The following is a 15,978-nucleotide window of genomic DNA, read 5'->3' on the forward strand; positions in this document are numbered from 1 at the left end:
AGCTGGATATGGGGAAGGGGACATTTCTATGGGAAGCGTGGGGGTGGAGGGCCAGGCTCAGGGGAGAGTGTTGCGGTCCTACAGCGCTCTGTGGTGCAAACGAGAGGAAGGGCGGACGCGGGCAGAGTCTCTTACTGTAGGCCGTTTCTTCTCTCAGGAAGCGGTTTCTGACACCAGCGGCAGTTCTAGAGCCCCCTCAGCTCAGGCCCGGCTGCTGTGCCGAGAGAGGAAAAGCTATTGCACAGAGTGAGAAAGCCCGGTGGGGGCCCCACCAGCCTCCATTTCCTCCAGGCAAATCTCGAACTCACCTCTCCCCGCTAAAGAAAATTTAAGGGGGCAAATGAACCAACCACTCTCTATTAACCCATTTAAAACCTGCCCATTAAGTCCGGCTGGCGTCTCAGCCACCGCAACCGCACTTGCATTATAATATCGCGAGATCCGCGGGGAGCAGCCTCCAAGTCTACGATAGCCTCGCTCTACGTCTCGTGAGAGAAACAGCATTGACACTCTCGCGATGTTTCTAAGCGAACGGCTTCAAGTTGTTGTGGAGGTTTCCCTTCCCTTCTCGCCGCCTTCTTAGCGGTTGAAAGATAGAGTGGGCGGAACGAGAGTTGTTAGTCTCGTGATACTTAGATATACAGTATTTCCCTCCCCGCCTCTCCTAGCTTGGTGGAAGCTGAGGTAATGCTCAGGTGAAGGAACATGTCTCGCGATGCTTAGGAGCAAACGACGCGCAGTAGAAGACTAAGAACGATGTGCAAGGCGAACTCTCGCGATAACCCAATTGTGTGAAGCTTGGATTATTTTTTAGCCGGCTGCTGCTGGAGCTAGTCCCGGTCTTTCCCCACTTTTCTTGCCTGCCTCGTAGTTTCCTCATGGGTTCGTTTGGTGGGTCGCCGCCTCCTTCTCCTTTCCATGGAGCTGTCGCTGTTTAGGAAGGCGACGGAGCAGACGGACGACGAAGCAGGATTGCGGGGGCCTCGCCAGATCCCACCCCGCCAGCTCTGTGCGCTGGCTGGAGAGGAATGAGTGGTTACCATCGGTGAGTGTGTGTGGATGGGGAGAGTGAGGGGCTGCTGCGCTGCACTGCGAGAGGCTCGTGGGGAGGCACCCCCGGCGCGCGCGAGAAAGAGCAGATTCCCTTTTGCCTCTCCCCCCCCCCACCCCCGCGCTGGCTGGGTCGCGCTCGGCTGTCACTTCAGCGCCTTCAGTTGAACGGCGCTCTGTAGAGACTGAGGTTGACAGGTTCGTGCTCAGCCGTCTCCCTTCGCCACATCTCCTCCCTTCTGAAATGCGACAGGGCTAGATGCGAAGCGAGGAGGAGAAACTGGCCCAAAAGACCGTGTGGAAGAGGTCGGGGAGGGAGCTGGTCTCCTCCTGTCCTCTTTCTCAGGGATCGTGGACTGGGGCGAGTACTCCATGGGGGAATCGCCCCGTCCACTTCAAAATCCTTGGCGGGCCTGACAGCTGGGGCCACGATGCATAGGACGACCGGGCTTCTGTTGGAGAGGGCCGGTTACATTTCATTTGAGTTTGCTACCAAGTTTGTGCTCATCAGCAAGCCAGGACTGACTATGGCTTCCTGTTGACAATGTGTGCGAATACACATAGGTCACATTTAGCATGTTACATTCTAAAATGTAATCTTCTATCATTTATAGACCTATATTTGAAAAACATGAAAATGTGAAGTGGCATCATTACCCCTGAGTCTAGAATGCTGCCACTCTCTTCTCTCCCCCACTCACATTGTTTCACTCTTGCGGGTGGAAATCATAAAAGGCCACTGACATCCTGAAGAGTTAACATACTGCCTTCCTCACACACTGTCCTCCCACATGTGGGAAATTGGAAACTTTGTAGTAAATGTGGCAAAATACATAAAATTTTCCACGTCAAAACATTTTGGCTCGAAATGGGCTGTTTTGAGTGTTTCAAACTCAAAACAAAACACTCTTTAAATAAAGGGCTTGTTTTGAGCTTGTAACAAAACAACCCTGTTTTGATTTGAAATGTTTTTAATTTGGGGGTTTGAGGGAAAGGTTGAAAAATTATTAAGAAATTGCCTGCTTGCCCATTCCTTCTGTGGGCTGGGTGCTAGGTAGCATGCACCCATCATGCCCTACCACCTAACCCACTTTTGTGTCCCTACGAGCTACCCATGGGGAACAATGGGGTGTTTTGAGTTTCCCCATTGTTCCCTATTGCCAAAATGCTTGAAACGTTTCGAGTTTTGTTTCGTTGAAACGGGTCACCCACTGTTTCAATGAAAGTTTCGGCCACTTGTGTTTTATTTTGAGCTCGAAACAAAATCCATTTCGTGCAGATCCCCATTTGTGGTTCAATGTTTCCGACATTAACTCCCACCTTTGGGAGATTTGCAATGTGCTTTCCAATTTGTGATTGTCACTAACAGCTGATCTATGCTTTACATCTTTTATTGTTGTTGTCTAATCTTATTTTATTTATTTATTTATTTATTTTATGCCCCATCCAAACTTCTGTCTCTGGGCAGCCAACCACCCAGATTTAATTAATCTAACAAACAAACCAGTAACCAGTGGTGTGCACGGAACCACGCGGCGTGGTCCAGCACTGGGGGGGGTCTACCTTTAAGGGCGGGGGGTAGAACTTACCCCTCCCGCTGCTCTTCCCCCTCCGGCGCTGTGTTTTAAATTGAAGTTTTTGGGGCGGCAGCATTCCTCCCTGCCCCCGTCGTTGCCCGGAAGAAGCAGTAAAACAAGCACGCATGCGCGCGTCGCACGCGCCAGCAACAGGCACACGCGCGCCGCAACGCATGCATGCGTGCTTGTATTACTGCTTCTTCCAGGCAACGACGGGGGCAGGGAGGAACGCTGCTGCCCCGAAAACTTCAATTTAAAACACAGCGCCGGAGGGGGAAGAGCGGCGGGAGGGGTAAGTTCTACCCCCCCACACACACCCTTAAAGGTAGACCCCCCCTCAGTGCCGGACCGGTCCGTTTCCGAACCGGTTCGGAGGCCTCCAACATGGCCTCCGAACCGGTTCGTGCACATCCCTACCAGTAACTTCCAGCGTTGCCAGTTTTGAACTTCTTTTCTCTTCATTTGTTTTCTTAGTTCTTCAGCCTCTGGCCTTTAAAAAAAAAAAAGTTTCACTGATGACACTTATTAAAGCCTATTTAATGCCCAAAATGCTGCCCAGAACATAAAAGTGATGCAGGTATTATTGCACAGGGACTTTACAATCCAAGTATTTTAGCATTTGGAAAACTTTGTTGCTTTGCTATGGTATAAACCTGGAGTGTTTTGAGATGTAATTGGAAACTGAAGTTCTTGTAATTCTATTGAGCAACAGAGCAAATTTGAGTTGCACTTTGTGTATGTTGTTGCTGTGGTAATTTGTGTCCTTGGCCACATTACTTATGAACCTTCAGAAAACAGCATCTTCTGTATCTAGTTTTCTCTTAATCTGAGGGTTGCCATGTTCCTCATGAGATTTTGTCCTTCAGATTAAAGAAAGGAGAGAAAACATTGTTAAATTTTACTTTCTTGTGTTGAGTCTCTATTAATGAATGAAATATGTGTGAATATAAGAAGCTTATTTTATATGAGATCAGACCACGTCTCTATTGAAGTCAATACTGCCTACAGTGACTGGCAATGGCTGCCTAGGGTTTCAAACAAGGGTCTTTCCCAGTCCTATCTGGAAATGGCAGGTATTGAACCTGTCATTTTCTTCTTGAAAGGCATGTTATCTACCATTGAGCTGCAACATCTCCTCAATCAGAGTGTATCAGTCTTGTATGGTGCTGATAATGGCGCAGCGGGAAATGACTTGACTCGCAAGCCAGAGGTTGCCAGTTTGAATCCCTGCTGGTATGTTTCCCAGACTATGGGAAGCACCTATATCGGGCAGCAGCGATATAGGAAGATGCAGAAAGGCATCATCTCATATTGCACGGGAGATGGCAGTGGTAAACCCCTGCTGTATTCTACCAAAGACAACCCCAGGGCTCTGTGGTCACCAGGAGTCGACACCGACTTGATGGCACACTTTACCTTTATGGTGGCCTGTCTGTGATGGAAAATCAGGTTACTAACTGATGTGTCAGAGGAAATGTGCAATAAATAACAGTATAATTGGGAAGACAACAACTTACTCCATAGCTGTTTGGCTTGTGATACATTTTCAAGCAGGAATGGATTGCTACTGTCACTAAATTTCTAGCATGTTTTTGTGATGATGGTGCTTGACAGCGAGTGGAGTGATTTTGCAACCTACTCAAGCCTATTATAAAACAGGAATTTATATAAATAGCTTTGTAGTGGTATTTTTGAGGAATTCTGTGCATGAAGTCATATTGCTACTTTGCACATTTCTTTTAATTGGATTTTTAAAATCCAATTCACATTTTTATGGATATCCAGATGTGGGAGTCAAGAAAACATCATACATAGTATTTACAGGCGCATCTTATATGCTCAAATTCAGACATTCCAGAAGTAATATCAATGCACTGATCTGCTTTGTATTGCCCCAGTGGGCTTTTATTCTCCATAAGATTAGATGTTAGAGTTTTGTATAAAGAATGAAAATGTCAAGCAGTAATTTGTGACTATCTTTGTTTTTAAGTGGGGAATAATGTGTATTAATTTTGCATATTGCTTCACAATTTCAATATGCACCATAAGGATTTTTCACTAGTCAGCTTGTTGCCAGTTCTATTGGCTGCTAGTCTGATGGAGAACCCAATTTTTTAAGGAGAGGAGAGCTGGTCTGAGAGGAGAAGTGGTCTTGTAGTAGCAAGCATGACATGTCTCCTTAGCTAAGCAGGGTCCACCCTGGTTGCCTATGAATGGGAGACCAAATATGAGCACTGTAAGATCTTCTGGACAGGCGATGGAGCCGCTCTGGGAAGAGCTGAAGGTTCCAAGTTCCCTCACTGGCTTCTCCAAGATAGGGCTGAGAGAGATTCCTGCCTGCAACCTTGGAGAACTACCAAGCCACTACCAGTCTGTGTAGACAATACTGAGCTAGATGGACCAATGGTCTGACTCAGTATATGGCAGTTTCCTATGTTTTCCCCACCTGGATCCTGCATGTCAGTTTTTTCAACAGCAAGATAAGTGGAGATTTACAAGAAATCCATTCTAATGCTGTGGATCAGGGAGTCAAGATAGTTTAGAATGTTCCCTCTGGTTGAGAAGGGATATGAAATATGTTTGTTTCAGTCTGGAAATGCACACACCACATCTCAGGAGTGACAGAACAGTGTTGGTATTATGTAATAAACCACTTGTCTCCCTTATTTTTAGAAATGAGTTGCACAATTGAGAAAGCTCTAGCTGATGCCAAAGCACTAGTTGAGCGACTGAGAGAACATGACAATGCAGCAGAAGCTCTAATTGAACAAACTACAGCTCTTAACAAACGAGTGGAAGCAATGAAGCAGGTTTGTAGCTTCACTTTCCTTGTCAGGAACTGACAGTACTACAATATAGCCATTTAAACATTGTTTACATAGGTCTAAGGAGTAAAATACATACAACCAGTGTACTACTTGCTAGGGACTCTGGGCTAGTAGCTGTATTGGCTATGTGTGATTGAAAAGTCGCTTAAGTTGCTTATGAACCTTTTAAACATAACAGTTAAAGTAGTATAGTATTGTGTAATACTGCAAACTCTTATGCATGCACACGCAAGCCTGAGATTTCTCTTGCAGTAGGTCAATCAGTTCTGACCAGTTATTTATTTATAGTGCTGTGTGCATAATGCTTTTTTCCTTGTAATATTTACAAAACTAGTGTAACATGAAAATCCTACCCTTTTGGCAGAGTAGGACTTCTTACACACGACTGTGTAAATATAAAACACAATATGTTTTTATTCGCTTTGATAAACTCTTATGTAGGGATGTGCATGCACCTAGCCACAGTCTGGTTCAAATTCTAACTGGTTTGGTTGAACCCACCAGATGGGCCGGTTGGGTCGATGAACCCGACTGATTGAACCACTCAAACCAGTCTGGTTTGCAGTGGACTGGGACTTACACAAAAGCTCACTCTCCATGTGGTTTCCTTCTGTTAATATGCTTTGTTATTTGTTTGTTCAAAATACTTTAACCCCACTTTTCCATCTATCCACAAGATGGCTTTACTCACAAAATAAAAATAATATTATTTAAAAGCAACAATATCACAAAAACCTACAGCAGCAGAAAAACAATTAGGGCTAAGGATTATTAACTAATCATTATCCCCAAAGCCCTTTGAAACAGCAAGAGTTTAAACTGCATTAATGAAGAATCCTGGTGAGTCTCCCTTGGAAGGCAGTTGCACAGTTTTGGCATTACCACTGAGAAAGCCTGGTCTCATGTAGCCACCTGCCCCAAATCAGATGGTGATGGGGAAGATACAGGGCAGAGCCTCAGGTGACATTTTGAGCGAGTGGGTAGTTCATATGGGGGAAGGTGGTCCTTTATGTCCTGACCATGTGAGGATTTAATGTCCCATAAGCAAACTGGACGACAGAAGTTGATATGAAATTGGGGTAATGCAGTATGTGGACTGCCTCAGGACACTGCTGCATAATGCACCAGTTTCCAAACTTTTTTAAAGGCATCCACGCACACTGTGTAGTCTGCTGTGTTGTAGCAGTCTAATCTGGATGTTTCTAAGGCCTTGGTGATAATGGCCAGATCTTTATTTCCTCGAGGCTGGTGTACCAGCCTAAGCAGACAAAAGGTACTCATGGACACAGCCACTACCTATAGATCCAGCTGTAGTGCTGTATACAAGAGAGCCCCCAAAGTGGGAAGATTGCAAGCTCATCTAGTCAAGTCTTCTACCTCCTAGATCCACTGAACCCACTGTGATTAACAGCTCCGTTGTGTCTGAATTAAGTTTCATTGTTAAAAGTAGAGCCTACTCAGTTTTAAACTTAACTTTTTTTACTTGGGCATGTGGAACTTGTGCTGTTTTTCAATGTTGCTATTAATCCAGAGATCTGTCCCCCTTTTTGCCATTCTCTAAGTTTCTATTGTGTTTAATGCATCTACTTAATTATAGTACCAGGAAGAAATCCAAGAACTTAATGAAGTGGCAAGACATAGACCCCGCTCTTCTTTGGTACTGGGTATCCAGCAGGAAAACAGGCAGATCAGGGAACTGCAACAAGAAAATAAAGGTGAGAAAATACTTGTTCTCAAAAGGGCCTCATTTGGCATCATTTGCATAATTTATCAAGTTGCTGGCTTGAGCAAGCCCCAGTGATTAAATCCCAATCGTTCTCCCTTAATGTGAAACATTTTGTGAGTAGAGCTAGTCATGTACGTGCTAACAATAATGCTGAAGACACAGACCCATTGCCATGCAGATGAACTGTTAAGCTACGAAAGCATCAGAAGCAGGAGGTGGGTGCTGTTGTGGAAGAAAACTAGATGGGAACCTGACTGGACATAAGGATATGAGCAAAGTATACCAGGGTTTAGCTCAGGATTGGATTGCTAGAGTCTTGTGCAAAGGGGATGACTACCAGAGTTAAAAGCAGGCAGAGGTTATTGAAGAGAAGGAAGTAGTAGTAGCTTAATATAAGTCACTGCTTGGATAGAATGGGTAAAAGGGTTTTCGTGGTTTATTCTTGTTATGGGATCCTGCTTGTAATGCTGACAGCTTAATACTTGGATTCTTTCTAGAAGAGTGCAGAAAAATAAATTCAGGATCTGATTTCCTTTAAAGTTGTTTAATATGACAACTTCAAAAATTACTAATAAAAGTTAAAAAAAAAAAGCTTACATCATATACCAATATAGTCACTCAGAAGTAAGTTCTAACAGGGTCAATGGAATCTGCTTCCACATAAATGGGTTAGGAATTGGGGGTGATGGATTGTGAGGGATGATGATTGGCCATTGGCCTTTGAATTCTAAAGAAGGTATTCAAATCTAGTGGGCCACTGTGTGTCAAACAGGATGCTGGACTAGATGGGCCTTGGCTTGAACCAGCAGGGCTGTTATGTTCCTAAATATGAATAAATACATACTTTGAAGTTTCACTAAGCACTTTTTCTTTTAATTTAGTTTTAGGAAGGGGTTAATGAAATGGCAGTTGGGAACACTTCTCTTAATGATATACTTACATACTAGATTTTCTTGTGGTGCTAGGAATTGCCCATTTCACACTGAGCAGTTGAAAATGAGCAGTGGCAGACTTATAAGGACAAAGCAAGAGCTCTGCCCTTGCAAGCAGTCAGGAAGCTAACTGTATGTGAGGCTTGTCTTGCCTCACTTGTCCTGAGGAGGGGGAAGCAATTTTTTGCTTCTCTCCCCTCCTTGCAAAACTCATTTTTTGCATACTGAAATGCATCTGTAAGGGATGTACAGCCCTCACTGACATATTTCTGGATGCAAAAGGGGCTTTTGCAGTGAGGGGAGCGAAGCAAAAATTGCTTTCCCCTCTCCATGTGCTGTGTTGCAAGGCAAGCCTCATCTGCTGTTAGTATCCTCACTCTATCTCTGTAAGCCTGCATGGCATGTCAGCTGCTATCAGAAACCTTTGTTAATTTCTCATATCTAAATTCCCCCAATTACTTAATTCTAAAATAATTGTGATGATATTGATGGCTCTCTTATAACCAGTGCTGTCAAAGCAGAAGCTCCTCTTATATTTACTGGTAGATAGCATTTACTGTTTGTTATAACCTCTCTCTCTTTTTTAAATACAGAATTACGTACTTCTCTTGAAGAACATCAGTCTGCATTGGAGCTAATAATGAGCAAATACAGAGAGCAGATGTTCAGACTGCTCATGGCTAGCAAAAAGGATGATCCAAGTATAATAATGAAGTTAAAAGAGCAGCACTCCAAGGCAGTAACTCTTTTAAAAAAAAAATCTGTAATTCTCAGTATATATTTTTAATCACTTTCTGCTTTATACTGGTTGATGCTGTTCTTGTTTCTGGTTTTAACTGATGACTAAGGCCAGAAGTACATGTTACATTAAAAAGCCTTATTTCCAAACAATGGCCACTCTTTATGCACTACGAAAGTGCATTAGGAAGAGGGTAACTTAGTGCAAAGATTCAGCTTTCATGTGTAGAGATTGAAACATTTGCACTTGGCCCCATGTGGAGGCAGCTACTCTCCCCTGCCCCCCGCCACCACCACTGACCTCTTCACAGAGCAGTCTATGCACAGCACCTGGGAGGACCCTTAAAGGGAAGTGGAGCTGTGGGAAGCCCCACTGATGATGTGGAATGCTGAGAAATGTCCTTCCTGGTGCTTTCCCCACAGGGTTCTATGGGGAAAGGACTACATTTCCCAACATTCCTCATGTGTCTTCCACAACATCACTAGTCCTTTCCAGAGCTTCATTTCCCCTTAAGGGTGCCATGAGTGGACCGCTCTGCATGGAGGTAAATGGCAGGGGGTGGAGAGAAGGAGAGAGAAGCATTGTGTTGGTTGATGGTGAAATAAACACTGCCCAGCAAGGTAAACTGATAGCCCTGCACAAGAGCAGCTGTCCCACCTGTGATCCTAAGGCCAATATGCGAATGATTCCATTTCAGCACTTCAAAGCTGAACCTTTGCACAGACCTAGCAATTTGAATTGAAACTTTAATTTCTTTTGAAGATGAAGGTAGAAACCTACTTCATTGGATAGAAAAATATCCAACAAACATTGGCCAAAAAATGTTTGCTAACAAACACACACAGTATTCGGATAACAAGCAAGACCCTGGTTTCAAATGAATACATATATACAAAATACTATGTGTGAAGGTGCTGAATTACTCCAAGACAGCAAAGTCATGTTAGGCTTTTATGTGTATGGTGCTTTTTCCCTTGTTGCATTTTGGTTAAAGCAGGAGTATTTTGGAAAGTATGCCATAAACACTCTATTGTGTCTCAAGAACATACAAATTCATCCTCTATGCCCAAAACTGAATTGTTTTCCTTGAGTGCTGATATCCGAAGAGGCTGAAAACATGCAAAATGATTTCAGAGAGTTCCTTCTGAATTGGTATTACATGTTTCCTGTTAGATGAGGTAGATTAAATGGGACATACTAATATGCTGAGATGAAATTTCTGCTCTCATTTCTCAGAGAGCAGGAGATTTGCACACTACATTGTCATTGAGGGCAGTGAAGAGTGTCATGTAAGAAGGTCTGCAGGTACCTGTGTCCCTCTGAAGATGGCTCAATGAAAGCCTGAAAATGAAGCAGGAGTCACTGGACTCATATTATTGTATCATAATATGAGTACATATTATGAGATTAAGAGATCTTGTACTTTTGACAGTGCACAGATTTAATCTTAAACCTGGGCAAAACAAACAGTTTCCCCCCCCAAAAAACAATCTTTTTGTGAAATTACTATTGTTCAATATAGAACATTGGTTAATGATGTTGGAAAGATTCGAAGGGTTTATATCTGTTTTTTTCCTTAATTGTAAGCTTTTGTTGTTGATCTAAGAATATACAATTTTAACTTTGAAACCTGTGTTTTTAACTTGCTTTAGGAGCTACAAGTGCATGTGGACCAAATCACAGAAATGGCAGCAGTAATGCGAAAAGCCATTGAACTAGATGAGCAGCAGGGTTGCAAAGAACAGGAACGTATTTTTCAGCTTGAAGTATGTATCAAACCTACTCGTGTAAAGTTTTTTTAACTCCTGTAGAAAAAACCTGCTAAACATAAAATTAATAACTACTGAAGAATTTTCAAGCACTAAAAATGAATGACTTCTGCCATGTATCAAGCTAGACACTGAAAAGTATAAATTATAATCAATTTTAATGTCAAAAGGCTTTGGGATTCATTTTTGTGTTTGAAAGACAATGGCTACTTAGCTAAAGGCAAATATTTTTCATAGGGAATTTTAAAGTGCATTCTAAATGACATTATTAGTTTTCATACCTGCCAGGTTGGTCCTTTTATGTCTAACAAAATAGTAAAATATAGAAGAAAATTTAGAAATGTTAGAACCTTGATCTGTTAGTTGTAATGACTTGAGCTGCTACAGCTAACTTCTAGGTCTATAATTGGCAGCTGGGGCGTAGCTAACTGCACTCTGTGGCCTATGCTGAGAAACAACTCAGTGTCTGCATTAAGGAAACATTTACATTCTTACTTGCCCATATTTTCAGATGAGTTCAACCCACTGAGTGTTCATTCAGCAATGAAGAAATAGAATGTATGTCTCTGCTGTCACTTTGGATTTTAAAAGGCTGATCACTGCACTTATATATGCTCACAGGCATTTCCGCGCCCCCCCCCCCCCCCCTTACGATCACTTCACAAATTCCCTTGCATTGAATTGACAGCATGTTACTTCCAGGGTTGAGTAACTAGCCAGAATTCACCGCCACCTGCTTCAGAGATTGTGGGTTTAAGCATCTGTATACTGTATGTATTTGTGGCCCATGTTCCTGTTTGGAGATGCCTGCACTTACAGGATATAGCCAGTAGAAGTTCAGCCTTTAAGAGAGCCCTTCAGACACATATTTTAGCCAGGCTTTTAGTAATATTTGAATGTTTTAAAGTGCTTTAACAGTTTCTTATTTTGCTATTGTTGTGTTTATTTTTGTGAACTGCCTCGAGCCTTTGGAGTTAGGTGGTATTGAATGAATAAATGAATCATGTAGCTTAACTGAGAAGGGAGAGGAAGGAATTTCAGGCCAAGATGCAATTTCCTCTAAATGAGAGGGTGCTGCTCTGACTGCTGGGGGAGGGGGGATGGAAAACAAGGGACCTTCACTTTGGCTATCAAATTTATAACATGTTATGATGATAAAAAGGTAGGTTGCCACTTACTAGTCTAGGGCATTTTAAATGTTATATTATAATAGGTCAGTTGATTGGTATCTCAACTTACTTATGATGTGTATTACGTTTTGTTTTTATCTTGTGGGTGGTTTTGGGTGTGCATGCGTGTGCCTGCTACCTTCCTTGGATGTGGTAGCCGTTTCTCAGTGCAGAAGCCAGACGGCATTTGGCCCCTGATGGAGGGGGTCTTGCTGTCTCATCTCTCCCTTGAGTGTATCCAGATAGAAAATTCTTAGTATGTGTCTATTTAAAGCTAATGTTTAATTACTTCATCTTGATATAATGTACTCTCACTTTAAGCATCTCCACCCCACTCCTGCACACCCTTTTCACTCTGCAGAGCCTATGAAAAAATTGTCCACTTGTATTTTGATTCTAATAAAAGATGCTTATCTTTGGGAGAACATTTTACAGCAAAGAATAGTCCTGTTTTAAAGCATATTCCATAGTAGATCTTGAGGCAGCTTGGGTCTGGAGACTTTGCTATCTCTTCTGAATTATTTCCTTTTTCAATTATATGAATTGCCCTGGAAATATCTATTGAAGAATGTTATGTAAATATACTCAACTACTTTCCTTGCCTCTCTTTGCAAATATTCTTTGCTACTTTAAAAGTAATGTTGTTTTGGTTACAGCAAGAAAACAAAGGTCTTAGAGAGATCCTGCAGATAACCAGAGAATCATTCCTGAATCTCAAAGACGATGCATCAGAAAGTACGTCTTTGTCGGCACTGGTAACAAACAGCGACCTGAGCCTGAGGAAGAGTTGAAGGTTCTGTGGAGACTTTGTATGACCACTGCACATATAATAGTTTCAAGTACCAGGGTTCACTTGTCAAGCAGCTGTTTGCCAGTGGGGTATTGACAAGTAAATGCATCCTAAATAAATGGGTTTGATACTTTTTATACATGTACAGTACATTAAAAATGACTTATTTAAAATCATCAGTGTCCAATGCTAGCTAATTGCCATAGACAATTTCTGTAGAAAACTGGCTAATAATATGGATGTTTTGTATGAAACTGTTCAGAAAGACTGATGAACAAAGCTGATGTTTAGAAGGTTCAAAGTACTGCTTAGGCAGGTGGTGTACAAATATACATAAGCAGACATTGCTGCATCTAGAGTTCATTTACTGCATTGTTGACACAAACATATTCCCCTCCAGGATTTAACTCTTAGGGAAAATCAGTTTTGTAGCAGAATGGACTTGCACAACACTGATTGGCTGACACCATGTAGTTCCTTCTCACTCTCCCTGAGCAGTTTTACCTAAGTTTGTACATAGATTATGGTTTGTTTGTTTTTTAAGGTGGCAAGTAAACTGATAATGCATACATGTTCATAGGTCATCTCTTTTTTCCAAGCACTGTCAGTTTATAAGATTCTAACCCTATGAGCAGGCATGGAAGGGGTAGGTGACAGCTACCAGCCAGCAGTCACTGTCATAAATAGCCAGCTCTTCAGCAAAACTTGTAGAGCTGGTAAAGGTGGAGAGGAGCTGGGGTTGCCCTGTCAGTAGAATAAACTGCAGTGTTGGTTAGCAGGTATATCTGTGTTCATCCTTATTTAATTGGGTCTCAGATCAGTCTGTAGCTGACACCAGATAGAACTCTGGCACATCCAGTGCACTTTCTCATATTAGTGGCCTTTCAAAAAGGAACTGCTGATAGTAACTTGCAGTGAAAGTTGTTTGTACTTCTGTGAAACTACAGATTTCATTTTGTATTACACCAAATAATTGGTTTAAAAACATGTGGCTTGCTTTTTAAAATTTACCTAAAATAAATTGAAATATACAACCACAGACTTACTAATACACCAAATCAATGGATGTATTTGAGGTTCTAAGTGCGCTCCTGTGCATTTGTTCAGAGAAACCTATGAAATGCTTATTTTCAGTAGGTACATGTGAAGCATTCAATTTTTCTCCATCTTAAATAAGAGGCTCAGATCTCAAGAACTGTGGTTTCCTATCCATTTAGGGGGCTTTTGTACCCCCTCCCTCAATGCAGACCAGTGTTCCCTCTAACAGGGCTTCCCAGATGTTCACTACAACTCTCAAAATCCCAGCAAAAAGCCATTGCAGCTGGAGATTCTGTGAGTTGTAGTCAATAACATCTGGGAAACCCTGTTAGAGGGAACACTGGTGCAGACCCTTGGATGCCCCTGAAAAGCCAGTTCTGAGAACTCCAGAATTGTGTGCAAAGGTGCGGTGGGATGAGCTGACCCCTTCCACAGTGACTTGTATTCAATGGCCTGGATCCAAGGAACCATGTAACTAGTTGTGTGCTCAAGGGAGACTTGTTTCCTGAACTATAATGCCCCCATACTGCATGGCAAACTTACTTTGAAATTGAGGAAAGTTTGATATGCATGGAGATTTGACACTCCAAAGGAAGAAGTTGAATGTTCTACTGGACATGCCAAAGCCCATGGGTGTGTTTAAGTAGCTCTCTAGATCCCAGCCTATGCATGGGACAATTTGGATCTAATCTTAAATATAGAGACTTCTCATGTATTAAATAAGTTCAGATTTCAGTTTAAATAGTAAAAGAACAACAAAAAGTTCATTGGAATTGTTTCTATACAGCAGGAACTGTAGCCTAACAAACGATTGCTGCTGAGTTATAGCAGTATGGGAGAATACACTTGATCTAGTATGTTCCTGAACAGATACCAACTTAAAAGTTTGGGAAAGTAGAAGATTTTACTCAACAGTTGAGGCAGCCTGGCTGAAAAGTTGGACTTTAGTTTTGCATAATGCAAGTTGTGCTTCATTGTAAGTTCTTCTTGCAACCTTGTACTGAGCAAGTGGAAATCTTACTGCAGGAATGTATACAATAGTGTTTTGGTAAAACACAAACATGGGATAAGTCTCTTGTGGTAGTACATTCAAAAATGAAACTTGCTTGTATCATTAACAAAAGAGGTCTTAATCTCCATTATCAGGAAAAGGGTAGTTGGATAGTGCCAACTATCCTCTGTTGGCACTATACCTTCACCAAGCATATGTGCAGACATTAGTCAATTCAAACTGCTATTTCAGTCCCAAATATTTGCATTGGTTTATAATGCTGGGGAAATAACAAAGTAGGGTTTTATAAGACAAACCTGCTAAGTGTAGGACTAGTTTTCATTAATTAAACTTCCTTTTGCCTCGGTACAATGTAGTCTGGAACCATAATTTGCTGTAGTGCACATAATTGTGTTAGGAACTAAAGAATGTCAAAGAATAATTGAAAAAAATCTATTTGCTTATTGGTGAATAATTCAGTGTACACTCCATGGGATAAGAATGCATAGTTTATAATTTTGTGCTTGGAAATTGGTAATCTGACTTTCCCAAACCATGTAGATAAAAAATTAGTTTAAGCACAAAGTTTTGTATAACTTTTCCCTTGGGGATGAGTAGAATTTCTGGAAGCTTATCCCTTTGTACATCAAATATTTTTGTAAATAGTTTTACTAAAACTTATTTTCTCTATATTTAAAGTGTAGGGTCAGAACAATCCCTCTTGTATTTGATACAATACTGTCTAAAGAGAGTGTCTTCCCTAGAAGTTTTATTTTGTAAAGGTGGAATCCAAAGTTGTGTGGTAGATGTAGTTAACTCATTAGTAATTCATTATGAAAAGAAAAGCTTGACTGTTGATTTGTAAGTGTAAATTGTGACTTTCTAGTTCAAGTATTTTGGTGGCTCAAGTATCATCCTTGTTCCTTGCCCAAAGCAGCATAATTTAAAACTATTTTCCCTTTCTACAGCATGAGTCGTTTTGATGTCTTTTGTAATGCAGATGCTTGAAATGAACTTACAGATGGGAATGCATCCTGTACAGTAAACTTATTTTTATCAGTAAACTGGCTGGGCTAGTGTTTTTCCAACAAAAACTCTGGTTTGTTAAATATGGCAGAGCGGATATTAAATGGTATGTCTTCGTAGCCTTCCATGAAGTAGCAACTTTACAAGAGCCTTAATGATTTAATCGCCACTAGGTTCAGGTTGTTTAGATTAACTAAACACAGTATTCTTGCTTACCAACATTACAGAAAGCTAATCATTTTTTTACTTACAGAAAGTATAGTGAGTGGGTGTTAGAGGAAAATGCATGAGAGTTGTGCCTGCATTTCCAGTGTACTGGTTAACAAACAGGTGAGCTCTAAAA

The 15,978-nt window shown here is 41.6% G+C and overlaps 2 protein-coding genes across 8 annotated transcripts in view; one reads left to right on the plus strand and one right to left on the minus strand.

Moving 5' to 3' along the window:
• The window catches only part of INTS13 (integrator complex subunit 13), a 57,701-nt gene extending 57,141 nt beyond the window's left edge, over nt 1-560 (minus strand). For 3 of the 5 annotated variants that reach the window (XM_053253181.1, XM_053253178.1, XM_053253183.1), the window contains exon 1: nt 136-417. The gene's annotated coding sequence lies outside the window, so the exon portion shown is untranslated. Of the gene's footprint in view, nt 1-135 lie in introns of all 5 variants that reach the window. The other 2 variants (XM_053253180.1, XM_053253179.1) reach the window with 2 other exon arrangements.
• Nucleotides 561-695: 135 nt separating this feature from the next.
• FGFR1OP2 (FGFR1 oncogene partner 2) lies at nt 696-15,673 on the plus strand. 3 transcript variants are annotated; one of them, XM_053253186.1, is made up of 6 exons: nt 696-1,045; nt 5,301-5,437; nt 7,053-7,170; nt 8,707-8,876; nt 10,505-10,618; nt 12,447-15,673. In XM_053253186.1, the coding sequence occupies exons 2-6, from the start codon at nt 5,303-5,305 to the stop codon at nt 12,579-12,581; spliced, it is 672 nt and encodes a 223-aa protein (XP_053109161.1). In that variant the 5' UTR covers nt 696-1,045; nt 5,301-5,302; the 3' UTR covers nt 12,582-15,673. The 3 variants fall into 3 exon arrangements, with proteins under 3 accessions (XP_053109161.1, XP_053109163.1, XP_053109162.1); XM_053253188.1 differs by having other exon boundaries at nt 706-1,045; nt 8,707-8,852; nt 10,508-10,618; XM_053253187.1 differs by lacking the exon at nt 696-1,045 and adding an exon at nt 1,204-1,248.
• The last annotated feature ends 305 nt before the right edge of the window (nt 15,674-15,978 follow it).

This window comes from Hemicordylus capensis, chromosome 5, assembly GCF_027244095.1.
Source record: "Hemicordylus capensis ecotype Gifberg chromosome 5, rHemCap1.1.pri, whole genome shotgun sequence".
NCBI lineage: Eukaryota > Metazoa > Chordata > Lepidosauria > Squamata > Cordylidae > Hemicordylus > Hemicordylus capensis.

Excerpts from the sequence above, each read along its gene's own strand:
- FGFR1OP2 (XM_053253186.1), top strand. The coding sequence starts at position 5,303 with ATGAGTTGCACAATTGAGAAAGCTCTAGCTGATGCCAAAGCACTAGTT. Across the intron at positions 7,171-8,706 it reads ACTGCAACAAGAAAATAAAG|AATTACGTACTTCTCTTGAA; the intron begins GTGAGAAAATAC and ends TTTTAAATACAG. Across the intron at positions 8,877-10,504 it reads CTCTTTTAAAAAAAAAATCT|GAGCTACAAGTGCATGTGGA; the intron begins GTAATTCTCAGT and ends AACTTGCTTTAG.